Source organism: Cheilinus undulatus, linkage group 3 (genome assembly GCF_018320785.1).
Source record: "Cheilinus undulatus linkage group 3, ASM1832078v1, whole genome shotgun sequence".
NCBI classification, from domain to species: Eukaryota; Metazoa; Chordata; class Actinopteri; order Labriformes; family Labridae; genus Cheilinus; species Cheilinus undulatus.
The window spans coordinates 29571984-29592695 of NC_054867.1; the positions used below are offsets into that span (position 1 = coordinate 29571984).

A 20712-nucleotide genomic window follows, 5' to 3' on the forward strand; every position below is an offset into this window, starting at 1 on the left:
TGGGAGGCAATTTACATCAAAACAGCAGCTGTGGGAGGCTATTCTGACATCTTGCAAAGAAATTACAGCAGAAACTCTCCAAAAACTCACAAGTTCAATGGATGCAAGACTTTTGATTTCAGTAAATATGACCTCCTAATGCTGTAAATTCATCAAACGACCATTTTCAGTTCTTTACAACCTATAAAATGTTTTGAAACTCTGTTGTGCATAATAAAACCCCAGAAGTAGAGTGGGACAGTGTGAGCCAACCGTATTTGAGACTCATCCTACCACTGAGAACAACAGCAGAGAAGAGTCTAGCTAAGTGCAGTGTTCTTGAAATAGCCAGGTTTTTAGCTTTCTCTTGAAAGTAGAAAGGGACTCTGTGGATTCATGCCACCATTGGGAGACAACAGAAGAGAAAAGTAGAGCTAGTGACTTAGGGGCCTGTTGTGATGGAAGTACCAGGTACCTTTCAATGGCTGAGCGTTGTGAGGGTAGAGAGAGTGTAGACCTGACTGAAGGATTCCAAGTGAACAGGAGCAGTTTTAGTCACTGCTTTGCGAGAAATGATTCGAGTTTTGAATCTGATGCAAGCTGCAACTGGAAGCCAGTGTGGCGAAATAGTTAGGTACTGAGGGTTTCATTGGTCCCAGACATGACCCTGGAAAGTTTGCCCAACAGTGCCCCCTAAACCCATAAAAATACAGCCCATTCAACCTAGAGGAATATTATTTGGTACACATATTCAGCATCCCTTGACAAACAAAAACGTTTTTATCTCCAAGGTGCAATCCCAACAAGAAGTCTACCATTTATACAAAGGAAAATCTGTCATTTCCTGGGGTCCCTCTAGAATCAATTTGTCCTTGGGTATTCATCTGAACTACATGAAATCTGACTTACAGCTTAAGGGCATCCTTAAACTTTGATGTCTCACAGTGGTGCCAAACACGGCTGTTCTACATGAACCTATGAGCATACCTATCGGCAGAGTTAATGCATGTAAAAGCCATAAGCTTCCCTGCCCAGTGCAGCGCTACTGGGTTAAAACTTCCATGGATCACTTAGCAGTGACTTGATTGCAGCAGACATCAAGAGCATGCTTTATTAGTTTACCAAAGTGCATGACATTTTAAGACACAATGCTAGTAACATGGAAAGGCCATAGACAACAAAGGGGTCACAGTTGTGGCTGCCTGACACAGAGGAGCTAAACAAGGATTCAATGAGCTGAGGGTGGGTAAAGATAATACCATGGTTCACAAATTGTAAAGAAGATTTTGATCATTTATTAATTTAAAGCTGTTTTATAGAGTACAAATCCTGTTGGATAGATATTTGTATGTCTCATATACTTATTGAACTAAAAAACTCGCAAGATATCTGCATTTTGAGTCATTTGAGTTTATAAATTAACCAGGGGACCACCATGTTTTGGTCCACGCTGGCGCCATGACGTCACAGTTCTGTGGTGTGATCCTCGCTGTCCTCTGCATTAACCTGTTTCAGACTGGCAGCCAGTGTTAGGGCTGATCTCAGAAACGCAGGATTCTAAAATTTGAGGTCTCTTCTATTTTATATTTGCACCACTAGCAGTTATCTGTCCATCTAGACAGGAAAATGTTAAATACAGAGCCATATTTACCTTGTTGTAGCAAATATGTACTTCCACATGGGTAGAAAATGTTTGAAATCTGTTTCTTGATGAACCAGATGAAGGCCACAAGCTAAAATGTGTCTGTTTAATAAAGTTGTACCCTCAATTCTCTTCTTGATGAGGCTTTCTGTTTCCACATGGTTCAGGTAAAGATGAACACAGAACGAAAGGACATTAAAAATCCTTTCTGATCGATGTTAGAATCCGTGCTGGGAATGCCTCTCTCTTGAACCCAACAACAACAGCTTGACTGCAACATTTCTCTGAACATATTGTGTAATTGTTTGACATTTCATTCAAGTCCAGCATCTGCCAGCCCACATTAAATCATTCAGACATGATTGTGGTACAATTACTTCTCCCATGGAGTTCTCCTCTTACCTCAGGAACAATTACCTAAACTGCCGTGCTCCCATCTGGGAAGGTATCAACATGGGCGATTGCATGTTGAATGATGCAGTAAGTGCTTTATATGGATTTTAAAAAATACAGATTTTTCAGAAATCAGATCATTCAATCAGGGGTTTCTCATCAAAATAACCCATTATTGTTTACCTAAAAAAAGATTTTGCTCCACGGACTCTGGGCTTTCATATAACTTTTTACAGAAAGCTGCAAAAGTATCCAATGTTTAACCTTTTGCTGCTTTTGCATAATTTCTAAAGTGATAAATGATGTGTTGCATCTACATTTTATTAAATCGAAGAATTGGCTCCTGTCTAGCCCCCTGAAAAAGTATTTGATACTGTAAATGACTGTTATTTATTCTGACAGTCTAATGACAGATTTTATTCTAGCTTTTCAGCAGCACTGTGTTAAATCCAAAACTTAAGCCTACTGCTGACAAGAAAATGAAGGAGTGAACAGCATTTACATCTTTCTATCAAACTTTTCAAATGTTTCAACAAAACAAGAGACAAAGCAGACATCATCGGGGTCACAAAGCCTAAAAGTAAAGCAGGGTTTTACTTGAGGTAAGCTGGTAGAAGTCAAAAAGTGCAACAATAGCCAGAGAGGAAATTGTAGAGGTGCTGAGACCTTTTTAGATAATAAAAAATGGTAAAGAAAATAAAAGTAAGAATGAGAAAGTAAAGCTATAAATTCAATGTGGGGAATCAAACATATGCTTGTGTACTTTCGACACATTAAATAAATGATGGCTCATCTCTATGAAGTCTTTTAGCGTTATATATGAGCATGTCCATGCTGCTGCTTATGGTTTTCATCTAGCCAGGTAGGTAATTGCATTCATTTGGGTTGGGTCCTAATCATTTCCCTTTTGACTGCACGGAAGAAAACAATCAGCGCCCTGTTGTAAGGAACTACTGCTTTACCTCAACCTCACAAATGACATCATATTTCATAATAACCTGAAAACTTAATATGTGAGCAAAGTTCAGTAACTTTGAAGGAAAAGAAGCAGATACTGAGCTCTTCATCTTGATCACATTACGACTTTCTTTCTACAGTGTGGTTTACAACAGTGGTGGAGATGTAAATCTCTGGATGGAAAATTCACTTTTATTTTACAGCCACAGTCATGCTTTTGATTTCTTTTTCTTTTTTTAAGTTATTTTTCCTACCCTTTTATAAGGGACCTTGAATCACCAGTCATCACTGCTGTAGACAAGAGGCATGCCCACAACTCCACAACACCACAAGTGATATGGTAAGAACACCTTTTCAACATATGTTTACTGTTAATGAACCACAAGTGTCTAAATCATGTTATTTGACCTGATGGGTTCAGCTGTGCGTTGATTATGGTGCCCCCTATGGACAAAATAATCTTCCATGAATTAAATGCTTAAGAAAAATTTCAGCCAGCTCTCTCGCAACAGTCAAACTCATCAAGAATCTTTGCAAAGACATTTTTTTTTAAAAAAAGGCTAATTGGGCTCTGTGAAGTGAATCCCTTTTTCTGACACACTGGCATAGCTTTACTAACTACACTAACTAGTCTGTCTTTATGCTGATTAGCATTATCTTTTACAGTGCCTATAAAAAGTATTAACCCCTTGGATGTTTTATCCTTGTACTGTTTTTAGAAATCAATCATTGTCAATATATTGTTGCTTGTTTGTGACAAAAAAAAAAAATCTTTATGTCAAAGTGAAAACAGATTTCTACAAAGTAATGTCAGATAAAAAAATAAATGACTGCAGAAATGTTCACCCCCCTCAAGTTTTTAGTAGATTCACCTTTGGCAGCAATCACAGCAGAGTCTGTGTGGATAGGTCTCAATCAGGCTTGCACATCTGGACACTGCAATTTTACTCTATTCCTCTTTTCAGCTCTGTCAGGTCGCACAGGGATCAGGTGTGAGCAGCACTTGCCAAGTCAAGCCACAAATTCTCTATCTAATTGAGATCTGGACTTTGACTTGGTCACTCCAGAACATTCACCTTGTTGTCTTCAAACCATTTCTGTGTAGCTTTTGCAGTAAGCCTCGGGTCATTGTCTTGCTGGAAAATAAATCTTCCATGCTGTAGTTCTCTTGCTGATTGTATAAGATTGTCCTCCAGGATTTTTCTATATTTTGCCATATTCATTTTACCCTCTACCTTTACAAGCCTTGCTGCTAAGAAGCATCCCCACGGCATGATGCTGCCACTATCATTCTTGGAATTTTTTTGTATCCATCTCCTGACTTATACTTTTTGATAACCTTTGCTCTGAGTTGCTTGGAGTGTTCTTTTGCCTTCATGGTGTAATGGTAGCCAGGGGTACTGATTAACCAGTGACTGGACCTTCCAGATACGGGTATCTTTATACTACAATCATTTGAGACACATTCACTGCACTCAGGTGATCCCCAATTCACTATTGTGAGACTACTATCACCAACTGGCTGGACCTCTGTTGAATTAAAGGTGGGTGAATTTTTATTTTTATTTTACCTTACATATTTTGTTTAATTGACATTACTTGGTAGAAATCTGTTTTCACTTTGACATTAAAGACATTTTTTTTCTATCAAAAAGCCAAATTATAATGGCCATGATTGGTTTATCAGACCAAAATAAGGGTAAAACACCCAGTGGGGTGAATATATTTTTAGGCACTATATTAACAACTTAAGTCTCGGTCAACATTTTATAAAAGCAGATTTTGTAGTGTGCTGTTCATCACTTTGTCAGACACATTCCCCTCGTTAAAGGTTTCAGAAGCAGTCAACCTTTATGCTGATGATCTCGATGGCATTGTAGGCCATTAAAATGCATCAATTACATTTTCTGTCATTTGATTAACAGTAATAAAAAAAACACTTCCATGCTTTTTTCAGTTTATCCTTTAGTTGACCCCTCCCTTGATGACAGTCAATAGATTTTGCTGAAAACAAAATGTACGTGGACTTTGTGTTAAAAATGTATCATCAGGCTTTGTTTCTCAACATCCCACCTCCATGGTGTTGTATTTAAACTGTATTTTGCTCTGAATCTTTAAACATTTCCTGTTCCAGTGCTGCTCTAAAAACCACGGGGGCTCAACCGTTTAGTTCTGACTTTCATTACCACTGAGGGTCTGTGTTTGGGAAGAGTGGTTTTCATTTACTGTCTCATGATGTTGGCATTGTGAGGCCCACAGAGACTATAAATGTGACTAATGGCCTGCTGTTCTCTGCCTCAACAACAGTTGGCTGTGTTTGAATGCAAGCACATTTGTATCTAAAAGTAAAGTTGTTTATTTCAATGTATATTTATGGGAATGAACATAAGGCTGCATCAGAGTATTTAAATACATAAAGAGGCAATATAGGTCTATTTGTAATCATGCAAACACAGCTTCTACTAAGATCAGTCATATCTAATTTATAACTGATCACACATTTACAATAATCCTGCTAAACTCTGATGTTTATATTTGTGAGGTATTTTAGTCTTTTCTCTTTCAGCCATTATTTAATGAACAGTGTACTTACATCAATTTTTGAGCTTTCAAAACAAAGTATAAACCACTTTGATTTCCAAAATAATATTAGAAAAAAATGTCCGTATTAACACATGGATCAGTCTGGAACGTAGAAACAAATTTGACCAGCCGTGTGCTGAGACTCACTGAGTTTCAAAACAACTATGTTTTGTTTGATTTGCCAAGTCCGTTCTTTTGAACACAGATATTATTTTGCAGATAGTATTTCAAAATAACAAGTGATTAGGTGTCTTAAGAAAAGGTTTCTTGGTTTGTGATGAAAATGGAAGTCTACCTCTTGACCTTAAATTTAAGGTGAAGGAAGATTACTTGTTTTAGAACATGTACGGCAGAAACGTGGCACCCACACTGATGGATACATTTAACAAATAGAGGTAGTTTTGAGTGTAGACAGGAAAACCACTCATACACAGTGTTTGGAAAAGGGCAGACCCTTTGAAAAAAAACTCAGAGGGTAATTGGATGAACGTTCTGTCTGTCACATCTTTATGGGCCAATCAGAGCAACAAAACACGTGACGTAGCTGCCACCGAACAGCGCGAACCATGGCAACTGTAGACAGGTAAGTACACGACTTTTGTTGTTTTTTAAAAGAGAACAACTCAATGCTGTTCTTTGTTCTTCTTTTAACGAAGAAATGTTGTCAAGTTCTGCTAAAACTGGTGCTTTAGCAGCATCCGCGTTAATGTCTTCCGCCACAGTTGCACTGGTCTCTTGTCGCTGCTTGCTTACGTCACGACTCTGCCGCGCCTGAAAGTACAGCCCCTCAACACTGATTGGTCCTGTCACTTTCTAACCGGGTTTAAACGGTTCAGAGCTTTGCCAGATGGATTTGCTATTGAGAAACACGGAAAAAGTTGTATCCATCTCCTTTGCAAGGTTAGCCTTTTAACTAAATGTTAACATGAATTACTGTATCAATGAATTAAAGATACAACACTGACTGACTGACTGACTCTACTTTCAGGGCTGTACATACAGAGTTACAGTGTGGGCGGGGTTTAGTTGTGCTCAAAGCTGTCAATAATGGCTGCCTTCACTGTGGTCATACCTCAGATGTAGTTTTAGCATGGCATCCTTATATTAGAACTGGACCATGTTTCTGTGTGAAATAAAGAATAAAAACAACCCTAAAAGCTCTCCATGTTGTGAAGGATGTTTTTGCTCTTATGCAGACCTGCTCCAGAATAAGTGTGTGATCGTTACAGGGGAAAAGGTTACTTTGTATACAATGGCTGCTAGTGGAGCCATTAGCTTGGAATTAGCCATGGCGGCACTGAAAGCTTTTCATGATGGAAAATATGTTTTCGCTCTTCTCCCAGTCTGCTTCTGCATAGGTTTGCAATAGTTACAGGTGGGGTCTTCCGGTGTATCCAAGGGCTGCTGCCACAGTAGCTGTTAGCTCGGATGTTGATGTAGGAAAGTCAGAAGTTTAATCAGAACTAAACAAGAGCAGGCTGCAACACCAAAATTTGTCTTGGTACAGAAAATGTTTTAGCATGTCCACTGATCGGCCTTGGCATCAATTTTATTCACAGAGAAGCTTCGCCATGAACAATCTACAGCAGCGGTAGCCCATTAGCACAAAAGTAGGGCATGTGCACAAACGTCATTTGTCGCTCTGATTGGCCCCTCACGTTTGTGCCAGAAAGGACGTTCCTCCAATTACCATTCAAGAATATTTTGAAAAGTCCCACCCTTCCAAAATACTTTCTACGTATTCTTACCCAAATCAGTGTGAAATATATCCATGCGATGGATATGAGTAGATCTGGCGGGTCAGGTTTGCCGTTTCCTCCTGACAGGGATTATTGTTTTAAACTTTTGGGATCCTTCATTTCTTAACCCACAGACACAAGGGACAGCACAATTACACAGCCCAAAAACTAACCACTCTACTACTCAATTAATCAGTCTGGCATTTCAACAGGCATCCCAAACAGTTGCAGTCAGCCATATACTAGGTTTTAACCTAGTCTTGCTTTACTCTTGAAGCTAGGTGTTGTGCCATTCCAATTATGCTATCCATGTCTTCATAGTCCTTACAGAAGCTTTTCTCAAAAGCCTGGAAAGTGGGTGACTTTCAAGACAAAATCCACACTTGTAAATCCGACATCAAATGTATTTTTTTCACAATTATTTAAATCCATTTTCGATAGTTTCTGCTGCTAGTAGCTAACGCTAACAGCTATGCTGTATCCCAGAAAGCATTGTGAGGAGTCTGGGCAACAGATGACATGCTGTCCGTCATCGCGTCATGCTGTGATAAACTAAGCATGTTAGACAAGACAAGGCAGATCCTGGTGGAGATGTCCTGAATACCTCATAATGGAGAGACAAAGGGATAGAGAGTTTGTGATATGGCCCTCTGTGTCACTGCAGACAGTAACTGATTCAAGTAATGGCACAAGTAAAGCCAATACAAAGAAGATCAAGGACTTTTGTAAATGTTTCGAAGACCTGTAACAGAATGATTATTTTTCACTTTGTGGTCCCCAAGATAAGAGAACAAGGTTGTGCAAAAAGTCTTAGTATTGTTTACTGTGTCAGATAAAAATCTAATTTCCATTTAGTTTTTCTTTTGTCTTTATAGTCCCATAACTTTTTTAAAATTCAAGTGACACTACTGAAGCACTGTATTTCAAAGCCCAGGTTGTTCTGAAAAGAAAAAGGATTCTGTTCACTACAGGTTTTATGTTTTACAAGCTTTTTAAGATAAGTCCAGGTGAGACAAAAGGGTTAAAAAAATAGCTAAGAGCCACTGTAGCTGCATTTATACGAAACCCTTAACTAGTTGCCATTGCTGACTGGCAGTACAACTACCCCCTCTTCCTCTTAACTTCTGCAGATTAGTCCAGTCATACCTTGACTGAAAAGAAGATTTTAGATTGAAGCTTTCCAAATGGATGACAGACCTTGAATCTAGCCAATCCATCTGCTTTGCAAGGTTAGGCAGGCAAAGCCTGACGTTCTCTCTGGGATCTTTGGTGCCCCTTTAAGGTGGGGCCTGGGTTCAAGGTAGGGAACCAATGGACAAAAATATCACAAGAAACATTTTATCATTTTTCCCCCCCCAACAAAAAACACTCCAAAACAAATAAAGGAAGAGTCAGACCCAAGTAATAATCTTCCAGGTAGTCAGCAGCCGAAAACTTTTTAAAACCCTGAGATCAAATGGAAATCACTTTGTCCGGAAAGAAACCCGACACCAAAATAAAGACAAATTCCCTATTAGTATGGGTGACCCTTCCAGCTTGTCAATGTGTATTTCCTGGATCAAGATTCAGTAATTCCACTGGAAGAGTTTTGAGACTGATTTAAAGGAAAAAAGAGTTGATGCATGAGGGGACTGTTAACACTGTTTGCATTTTTCCCTCGAGGCATAATAGGAGTTGTTGAGGAAAGTTCATACAGAAAATGAATTCTTTACTCTTTGGGGTGAATTTGCAGCTGTAGGTCTGCTACTGGGCCAGCAGGATCCCTTACCATGACCTTAACTTCTGACTTTGGAGGTTTGGACGCTTGCAAAGGGTGTAACAACTGTAAGAGAGGTGGGATGCCATATGATGGATTTTTGATATTTGAAATATATTTCACTTATGATAGATGGATGGCTAATAGTCCTTTCAACATTACCACCCAGATAGACAAATAATGTGTCTGTGAAGTGGTTCATTCTTTGTGTCTCTCTCTTAGAGACAGTGTGTGTGGAATCAGTGATATCACTGCTCGCTTCATTGCTTCCCAAATGAGGGCAGAAATCAGCAGCCACTCAGTCCTCTCCCGTGGTTTCAAGCTAGAGTGACATCCCTGCCAATTAAACCAGACACAAACAGCGCCATTGTCTAGGAGAGGAGATATGGATGCATTGGGATCAAGAGTGTCCAACAGTGTTGGTCGGCGCGTCTGTGCTTTGTCTGAAAGGGAAGACAGAAGAGTCAGAAGCTTCGTGTTTCTGACTCCAGGCAAGCTCTGTTTTCAATCAAGCCTAGCTCCCAAATGTGTTCCTGCTCACTCTCCCATGCACGTATACACAAACACCGCCTCCCTCTTCTTAAGTGTTTACACTCTTGCTTGCTTTGACCTGGGGTTTCCAAAAGCATCAGGTTGATTGAATTAAACTGACCCCGGTTCCTTTTCTTTCAAAGAAAACAATCAATCCGAGAGGCAGCAGATTTGTTTGCACTCTTTGAAATTGCACATGACAGATGAATTCAGTGTGACTGAGCTCCTAATCGCAGTTGGCCAAAGAGTAACTCAAATATGGGGAAAAAATTTAAAGATGGAGGCACTAGATTAGCAAAAAGACAGACATGAAGTTATTTAGTGGAAGGAAAGTGCATTTTTATGATCTTTTTTACAGCTGCTAATGCAGAGTTACGCTGAAGCGACGTCCAAAACATTTTGTTAGGCACAACATGTACAAAGATGTCAACATCTATTTGTGAATGTGTCTATTAGTTAGGGCAGCTAATTTTGGAATAGAAATCTATTGTACAACTCAAAAAGCATTCATATGAAAAAATAAAGTATGTTTATTTCAGGTTGAACTTTATCTTACACTTCAACTTAAAAAATGGGAAAAATAAATCATTTAAAAAAAGAATAAAACATAAAAACTTAGATATAGCAAAATGGATGTCAACTGGGATACTGTCTATAAGGAGCTAAACATTATTACTCTTCTTCTCTCCAACCAAAACGGCATGTCTTAAAGAAATGAAATCTCTACTTAACAAAGAAATGTTGGTATATATTCAAGTATTACTCTAGAGCAGGGACCATCAACTAGAGTTGTGCAAAGGCCAGAGTTTGTCTTGACAGGTGCTATGTGGGCAAGACCATCAAATAAGCCAAAATAAAATGAAAATTTTGAGGTGCATTTGACAGCTGTAGGTATTTAAAGACAAAAGATACCCTTAAAAAACCAGAACACCTTTTCTCAGCCTCACTTATTCTGGATCTAATCATTTCCTGGGGGCCAGATGGGAAGCATAAGGGGGCCTGATGTGGCCCTCGGGCTGCCAGTTGATGATCACTGCTCTAGGGAGCTCTTACTATTTTAACAACCTCCTGAATTCTAGGAGATCATCTCATAATTGACTACAAGACTACCAAAAAAGTTAAAATACAAAAAAACTTTTATTCACATATTGTGCAACTTCAGAAAACCCATGAAATCCTTGGCAGAATGTGTGTTAAAATACTTTGTGATATGCCTCAAACTGAGTATAAAGTTTATTGGTGCTTTTTTGGCAATAAAGACAGGTTTCTTGTTTTTCTTTACGTTTTTCGTCGGCGTTTGCCTGTAGCAGGGGGTGAAGTTGAATAATCCTCTCGGGAGCTGGATGAGCGCTTCTGGGCTGAGGTGGTCTCTGTGTCTCTGTGAAGAAACATTTCAGAGATGAATTCTAAGCTTTCAAGAGAAACTGAATAGTAAAGAAAACAGTAAACATTACACTTCTTTCATGAGGAAAGTTCACATTCTAAACATTATGTAGTATGAAAAAATGACAGAGTAGATAGTATAGTATAGGACAGGACAGAAAAGAATAGGATGGGAATGGATGGGACCGGACAAACGGATGGATGGATCACCTGGAGAAATTAAGCTCAAATACAGACATGTATCATTGAATCAACTTTTCAAAAGATGATGTTAATCAGTAAAAATAGGTCAAAAACAGAGTAAAGATTAAATAAAAGATGCATAAATCAACTCTCAGATAAATCAAATCTCTGCACTCTTACGTCGTCCCTATTGTTACACAGATTGCTGCGGTGTGACAGTGCTAAGGAGAAAGGCAGGTAGTGACATTCCACCCACAGCTCAGGCCATGAGCTGCTGCCGTTGCTGGCTTGTGTGTGATGAAGCCTAATAGCTTTGGAGAGAAAGGGTCTCCTGAACCTTTCAGTCCAGCAGAGTAGTGAAATGAGCAGTCCACTGCTGCTACTTCTCTGGCCTGCCATGATGTCGTGATGAGGATGGCTAACGTCCAATATAGCCTGTCCTTTTCTTCACAAGTGTCTTTCCACCTCAGTCCTCAATAAATCCAAACCTGCAGAGCACTAAGCCAGCCTTTTTTTATCAGCTTGTCCAGCTGCTTAGTGTTCATGCCATGTGGTAAAGTCCGGCAGGATATCTGGCACCCTAACTCTTCATTACATTTTATTTATATCTTTTAAACAATTATTTTCATCGTCTGCAGCCATCTATCTCACACTAAAGTACAAACAATAAGTCTGTAGACATTACTCAAAGATTGCCAGTCACCAGATGCTACCCAGAGACCAATCCCTCAGTTTGCTGTACTCAACAAGCAGTTACATTTTAGGAGTTTCATGTCAGGCTGTGTGTGTAGGCTTCTGCATATAACCAGAGCTATGTGGACCTACAACATATGCTATTGAATGGATTCAGCACAGAAATAATAATCAGGCTTTAGGTGGTAAATAAGAACTTAAAATGAATGACTACCTGCCAGAATACAGGCAATTAATAAGAAAAGCCTGTGCTGTGACAGACAAAAAACAAACATAAATTCACACAGAAGTTCTGCGAGTTTCAATTATCCAGCAGGAAACAAAGACAGGCACGCAGCTGGAGTGAATTAATTGTTTGTATCAGGCTGCTGAAGTAACAGAAAAAAAAAATTCAAAAATTAGAATTCAAGAACAGCATGCTGGACACTCCCTTGGACAAACACATTAACACATTACAATGGACTAAGTGGTTTCTAACACTAAGTATACATTATATTGCCAAAAGTATTCGTTCACTTGCCTTGACCTGCATATGAACTTACGTGACAACCCATTCTTAATACATAGGGTTTTATATGACATCAGTCCACCCTTTGCAGCTATAACAGCTTCAATTCTTCTGGGAAGGCTTTCCAAAAGGTTTAGGAGTGTGTTTATGGGAATTTTTGACCATTCTTCCAGAAGCACATTTGTGAGGTCACACACTGATGCCGGACGAGAAGGCCTGGCTCTCAGTCTCTGCTCTAATTCATCCCAAAGGTGTTCTGTCCGGTTGTGGTCAGGATTCTGTGCAGGCCGGTCAAGTTCATCCACACCAAACTCTCTCATCCATGTCTTTATGGACCTTGTTTTGTGCACTGGTGCACAGTCATGTTGGAACAGGAAGGGGCCATCCCCAAACTGTTGGGAGCATGGAATCGTCCAAAATCTCTTGGTATGCTGAAGCATTCATAGTTCCTTTCACTGGAACTAAGGGGCCAAGCCCAGCTCCCAAAAAACAACCCCACACCAAAATCCCCCCTCCACCAAACTTTACACTTGGCACAATGCGTTCAGACAAGTACCGTTCTCCTGGCACCTGCCAAACCCAGACTCGCCCATCAGATTGCCAGATGGAGAAGCGCAATTCGTCACTCCAGAGAACGTGTCTCCACTGCTCTAGAGTCCAGTGGCGGTGTGCTTTACACCAGGGATGCAATGGTATTCAGTAAAATATTGAACTGTTCAATCTGGACTGGACTGGACAATACGCCCTTGTGGACCGCGGATTTTCAGATTTGTAATTCATTTTGCACTGATGCCTTACAGGCCATTGTGTGTGTCTGTATGTGTGTCTGTCCTGGCAGGAGAAGAGCCCTCCCCATAAATTAATGTCCAATCATTCTTGTTGCTCCACCCACACAGCCCCTCTCACACTGTTTTGGAGCTGGGTTCACGCTGCCGCTCTCACACTTAAGCAGAAAAAAGAAAACGAGCGGAGGAGTTTAGACATTTGAAGAAGCACCAGCTTCATTCAAATCAGTGGTGTGGGTTAATTTCAGTTTTGCCGCCAAATACAACGACGAGGGAGTGAAAACTGTAGACAGCGCAAGCATCCTGATATAACGCTTCCCAAACATAAGATAGTGGAGGGACTCAACTTGTCTCCTTCTCGTCTCACCATCACACATCCATCAGCTGTTGACTGTGCTATCATCAATCAGAAGTAGGGGTGGACCGATTGCAATTTTCTGGCCGATCACCGATCTTTAAAAAGCCTGACCTGCCGATTCCCATTTTGGCTGATACCAATTGTTTTTAATAACTGACAGCATACACCTTCAATGTTCAAATCTTATTTTATTGAAAAACATTGAATAATACCCATGAAACAATAAAAACTTGTTGTTTTAACTGCACATGAGGTAGTTCTCTCAAATACAAATGAAAATTTTAGAGCATTGCTGTCCAAACTACTAAATTATATCAGTTCCTTTCATCTTTCATTTTTCACATTTTAGTAGGTAGAGGTACATATGAAACCAATCTTATCCACAGATCGTATCTAAGTATCGGCCGATCACCGATTCCCCAAAATAAAGGAAATCGGCACGGATTCCGATTTTGACCGATCGATTATTGCACCCCTAATCAGAAGCTTAAAATGTTTAGCGCATGGGCTGTTGTATACTGCAGCGGTAAACTTAGCCAAACAAACTCTCTTTCAGCGCCATAGAGTCCACTGTTAGCTCCAAAAACTGCAGTTTTAGCCCCATTTAAATGCACCCTGCTGTTTGTCGACAGCACACAGAGCAGAGACACACACTCGCTCATCAAAACACACACATTTTTGTGAATGGTCATCTGTGCGTTGTGTCCAACAATGTCAAAGCTCATATGAAAAAAACATACAAAACGATCAAATAAACTATTTCTCTAAATTACAGCAAACGTGTTATTGACAGAAGGATTTCTTTTGAGTGTTTTAAATATGGATGTCCTTAAAGAGGATGAGAAATAGTTTAATTTTATATCTCAGTCTGTTGTAAACTGCGTTTAAAGTAGCCTACTTTCAAAATAATCAAAATGTTTTTTTTTTATTGTTATTGTAACTGTTACAATGAGTGCATAGTGTAGTAAAATAAAGATGTGGTAGACTATTGGAATGAAAGGTTTGATTTGTAGAGCATTAAAATGTACAGTTTGAGTCAGAGTTAGACAAGATAAGCAGTGTTTAAGCGCTGATAGCCTATACAATAAAAGAAGAGTTCGTTTAAACATTTCTCAATAGACCTGCGATTATGACTTATAGCTGAATAAAGGACATATCATCCACCAATCTATTTTTTCCAAAATTGAAAAAGTGTTATATTATTCATTACACCAGTGATACTGGAATTTGTTTACTGTAAAATGCAGTTTTTAATGACAAGCAAAATAAAGAGATACTTTCAGGAGGAAAAAAATTCTCTTTACGCACAAAACACGTACTGAAACTGAACCAAAAACCATGGCCCAAAAACCGAGGTACGGACTGTACTGTTGGCTACCTGTACCGTTGCACCCCTATTTTACACCACTGCATCCAACGCTTTGCTGCACTTGGTGATGTACGGCTTGGATGTAGCTGCTCGGCCATGGAAACCCATTCCATGAAGCTCTCTACGCACTGTTCTTGAGCTAATCTGAAGGCCACATGAAGTTTGGAGGTCTGTAGAGACTGACTCTGCAGAAAGTTGGCGACCTCTGCGCACTATGCACCTCAGCATCCGCTGACCCCGCTCCATCATTTTACGTGGCCTACCACTTTGTGGCTGAGTTGCTGTCCTTCCAATAACTTCAACTTTGATATAATACCACTGACAGTTGACTGTGGAACATCTAAGAGCGAGGAAATTTTAAGGCTGGACTTGTTGCACAGGTGGCATCCTATCACAGTACCACGCTGGAATTCACTGAGCTCCTGAGAATGACCCATTCTTTCACAAATGTTTGTAGAAACAGTCTGCATGTCTAGGTACTTGATTTTATACACCTGTGGTCATGGAAGTGATTGGAACACCTGATTTCAATTATCTGGATGGGTGAGTGAATACTTTTGGCAATATAGAGTATCTTGTCAGTTTTGTCTCAAAAAACAGTTTAAAAACGTAAATGTGATGACAGCCATCTTCTGCTTGGTCTTTAAAATCCTGATGCGTTCAGAGTCCTTTTGTGGTACAATGTCTAAACTGCACTGGAATCAAAACGTTCAAGAGTTTACTTAGAAACAATAAATTCCAATAATGCCTAGAGTTGAGACTATTCTTGTAGTTGCCATGGTTTCAATTTTAAAAACAAATCTAATGCAGTCCAGTTTTTTAGCCATCAGTGTCCTGAGGACAAATCGCTGCACTGACAAGGCTCTCCGTTGAAAAATTTCAACTTTTGGAATACCCTGGTGCTTGTCAATGTCACTTCTCCCCTGCTGACAAAACAAATCAATCAGAAAATAAATGCAGGTTTTTCTGATTCCTTTACTTTTTCATATTTTTGGTGACATTACCTTGAATAAAGGAACATTTGCACATGGAGACATTTAAAACAGACATACCGGTCAATACTAAGGGAAACAGAAGTCACCTTTCATAACTTTGTAATGGATCAGAGAGAAGCGTTCTGACACAGCTTTGTGGGCATCAGTGGACACAGACCCTTATCAAAATCTTTGTTTTTCAGAAGCGTGACACTGAATTCTAATTCTCATATTGCCACACATTAAGTGTGCAGCCCTTTTGAAACACTTCTTACATACCGGTAGTTCTATTCTTCATCACAGTTTGTATAAATGGAACTGACCATCACTATTAGCTGTTTTTATTGTAAAGAAACCCCTTCTATGATGTCAGAGAAACACATATGGAGTGAGCACTCACTTCCTCTAAAACAAGCTGTCTTCCACTAATGGATTACCCACGAACACATTGATATCTTTTCTTACATGGAGCCCCACTGGGCTCCACAGCTCAGTGTGCAGTGTTCGGTTACAGTCCTGTTACTGAATCACCTCTGACACAAAGCAGTGGACACAGAGCTCTCTTTTTTAAGAAGCTGTTCAGACGACATGCCTTAGAAGCCAAAGGGGAGCTCTTAAAGCTTAGCACCCTACATGTGGAACCACTTACAGCTTCACATGAAGGGCTCTCCTCAGCTCATCATAACTTAGATGTATATCACCCTGCAGCATTTGACAAGGTCCTCTTCTTCTCTATTCCAACTGTACAGAGAGGAAAAACAAAATTCCTGCACTGGAATTCAGGTCAGATTCCACACAAGGGTAGGATGAAGATCTGTGTGACATCTTAGTGTAGTGGTTTAGTGGTGAGTGACTTTTGTTTAAGTGCTGATCAATACTTCAACTATGAGCAGTTAACTTTCACCAATGCTGGAGGCTGACAAAAGCTAGAGGAGGGAGATGAAGCCTTGCCTGATGGAAAAATTAAATTTCCTTTCACTCTTCTTAAAAGCACAGGTTTGTTTTCAATTGGGGCTAAAACGATTACTCAAATTATCCAAGTGATTTTATTCAAAAAATTCCTTGATGCAAATTATCTGCCTCGAGGCTTTGCTTAAAGGGGACATACAGTATTTTACCCTTTTAAAAAGGTTATATTGCATGGCTGATAGTGAAAAAAAAATCCAGAGCCTGAACTTTTTCCCGGTTGGGGGACGTATACATAAGAAAGGCCAATCGCGTCACAAGTACTGAATCTGACTGCAATATAGTAAAAGTTAATGGTCGCTAAATTACGTAACCGCCTAATTTGCATAATCAGCAGTATGCATTTAACTGTAATGGACGCCGCAGGAGAGAGGAAAAACTTCATGAGAGAGAGAAAAAAGTGAGTTAAAAAAACTTTAATATGTGTAGAACTACAAATGAATGTGCTTCTGTTGATTCTTGTTTTTATAACAACACAATCCCAACCCTCCTCCTTTATCTGGGCTTGGGACAAGCAAAAATGACTGTAGAGATACTCTCGCAGAGATACTTTAATTTTTATTTTTAGTTTATTATTCTATTTACTGTTCTATTTTTCTTAGAAAGTTAGTTTTCTTATGTTTGGTTTAGTTTAAAACCTTATGGTCCACTTAAAAGCCTACACCAAATCCCAGTGTGTAATTATTTAACTTCCTTTCTTTGTAACTTTAAGAAATGTACACTGTCATCACAACTTAATTGCACTTTGTAAAATATATTTTCTTTGGAGAACCTGTTAATACCAACTTTTAATAAAGAAGTAGTACATTTAAGGGACCCAGTTTCTGTTCTTATTTGTCTAGTACTCTTAAAAAAGCAAAAGTGACTGAATAAAAAAATGCAATATTTCTTATTAGAATACTCGATTAATCATCAGAAGAATCGATAGAGTGCTCGATTACAAAAAGAACCCATTACTGCAGCCCATTGCTGGTGTCGTACGACTTCATACAAAAAAAGTTATCTTTGAAAGATGACAGGAGGAAAGAACACTGGCAGCTTTGGACACAAGGTAGCTCAAACAGAATGAGTTTTGATTATCTATAAAAAACACAAGGCACAATCACATTCAGATTTAAGTGCTTCTGATGTTTAATCCGTAAAGAGACAGCAGAGATTCCTGTGTGTCCTTGAAACATACTTGGCTTTGTGTCAGTAACAAAGTATGACGAGAACATTTTAATGCAAGTGCAATGCACACAAGAACAAGATTTTCAGAGGCAACTTTTGATGCACTGAAATAAAAGCCTGGAGCAGTAATAAGATCCCAAATCACAATAAAACAAACATCAATAAGAATATGGGCTATTTAAATGTCTTTGACAAAAATGTATTTTAATTGCTGTACAGTTTTTTAACCAGCAAAGGATACTGAAGCCGTGAAGATTTTGAGGCTGAGAACGCGTCTAGTTTTAAAGCAAAAGTGTACACACAAGGTGAGAAGAAAAACCAATAAGACATTGTGCAAATGTTTTAAGAGACCGATTAAACATGAATAACACAACCAGGGTGTTAAAGGGCCCCACACTGTGAAGCTTGAGACATCAAAACACGTTAATAAAAAAGCACTGGGGAGCGGATCTGAAACCCTACTTGCCTAATTGAGTGCAAAAAACCATAGACTACCACTTGCATTGCTCTTTTAAGGATTCTTCCTAATGATCAAAATATTAGAGCCAGTTGTAATGACCAAACTTTAAAAAAAGAAAACTTGTATACAGTAACAAAAAGTTGGGACTGAGAAAATGATCTTTTCTGTGTTTTCACATTAGGCACCTTGTTTTGCCCAAGCACAATTGCACCCCCCTCCTCTCCCCCGATAAGCTTTCACATTATTAACATCATTCCAAACATGAGCACGCTTACATATACACACAGTCTGATGTGGTAGGTGTGGGTATGCATGTATTTGGTCTGCAAGTCCATCAAGAAGAAAAAGGAGTAACCATGGCAACTACTTGAATCGACATTTGTTTATGCCTCATGCAGACAACTGAGTCCATCCTGCAACAACTATGCATGTTATCATTTTAAAGATGCCAGCAATGATCCTCTTACCATCACATCTATCATAAACTTCACAGGGTGAAATGGGCCCATTCTGTGTGTATTTTTTCATGAACTGACTAAACTGTCATATTTTGATAAACATTTGCCAAGTATCATAACAGCTAAAATAGATTCCAAATAATACATGTAAGGAAGAAAAAATCTCGAGCAAATATAATCTACATTTCTCTAGATTTTCTATTATATTTTTCTCCATTTATTTCACTGATTAATGACCAAAATAGCAAAACAAAGGTGTAAAGTGTAGCAATGACACGAAGACTGAGACACTGAAACGTTTCAACATAGTAAGCTGTTTTAAAACCCTGATACAAAAAAAGGAAAGCGCCATGAAGAAACTAAATGCACTAAAGTTGGCAGCACTTATGCCAGCATTACACCAGAAGACTTTTCTAAAACTCTTATAAGACTCTAAAAAGACTGACATCTGAGACCCCCTCACATCTAAAGACAATTTGTCAGCAAGCCGTTGAGTTTTTAGTCTCAGACTGACATTTTGCAAAGGCTATGGGTCACTAACTCCAAGAGTAGAGTAGAATTTATTTTGAGATTATTTCCTATCATGCATCTGGTGGAAATTCACAACACATTTATGTTAATATCGCTTATAATCTGCCATTTTTAAATCATTTACATCAAGTAGAAAGGAAAGTTAAACACCGAGGCAACTTTGCATGTTACTGTAACAACTGAGGAACTATCCCGTACACTTCAGAATAAAAGTATGCAAACGCAGGTAGTCTCACCACAGAAACAACCTGATCGGGCTTTTACTTTGAAAATCCCAAAGGAGGTTTACCGTTACTGTTATGTCAGCCTGGAATGAATTGACAGACAAGGCACACAAACACACAGGTGCAGAAGTCTGAGTGCAGCTCTGAGCAGAAAAGTTTTTCAATCTCTTGAGTTCTAAGAGGACATTCAGCGGTTCTACATTGATCTATGCTCACATTCATATTTGAATGAATGAATGATAAATGAAGTGAATTAATGTGCTTACGCACAGCACTGTCTCCCATTGGTTGTAGACAATGGTCGCGTCACTACGAAACTCAATTTGCATACAACCAGACTTAAGACTTTCGACAATTTCAAACATGTTTGATACTGATGTAACGGCAAGACTGAAGAAAGACCGCCTTTAAAACGGCTAAAATTGAGTCTTATGAGTACTAACGACCAAGACAGCGGGAGCAAGCTACAACTTTATCAAGACTCCCATGATTTTACTCTGACTTTGGAATTTTGTCTGCGACTTTGAAATCAGAGAAAAAGTCGTTAGGTGTAAGGCTGCCTTTAGTGAGTTTTAAGAGGTGTTTCCTATTTATGGCTTCAGTATTTATTTTCAGCATTTAGGAGTTGTTTAAAATCTGTTTTCAAATAACAATAACATTTCAAAAAGGTTTTTTTTTTTTAAATCAGTCTCACTTTTTGCTTTAACAAAAAGATAAGTTTTGCTTAATTAGTAATTAAAAAAATTTCAAAAGTATTTCTTAAAATTATGAGACAGATAAGGCTACACCACCTTCTTAAATGACAATAAAATGAGGAAGCGATGCCTCTTGTTGTGCAGTTTGAAAGTTAATGACCCTGGTTCAGTGCTTTTTTGTCATGTGTTTTCTCAAGGCTGTGGAGCTATTTGTGGCTATCTAATTGACCTGTCAGGATCATTTGACAAAGATGGCAGCACTAATGGCCCAGTAACTGAATGATGATGATGATGATGAAAAATACACAGTGCAGTTTTCAAAAATAAAGCAAGTGCTAAATCTCAATATCCCACCCACTTTTCACAGCTATAATT

General features: G+C 38.9%; 1 protein-coding gene across 1 annotated transcript in view; it reads right to left on the reverse strand.

Annotated features, from left to right (window-relative positions):
• Window positions 1-10698: 10698 nt before the first annotated feature.
• Window positions 10699-20712, reverse strand: part of rad18 (RAD18 E3 ubiquitin protein ligase) — a 58033-nt gene continuing 48019 nt past the window's right edge. The window contains exon 13 of the mRNA XM_041815176.1: window positions 10699-10958. Within this exon, the coding sequence (XP_041671110.1) occupies window positions 10859-10958 (100 nt within the window). The 3' untranslated portion in view covers window positions 10699-10858. The remainder of the gene's footprint in view (window positions 10959-20712) is intronic.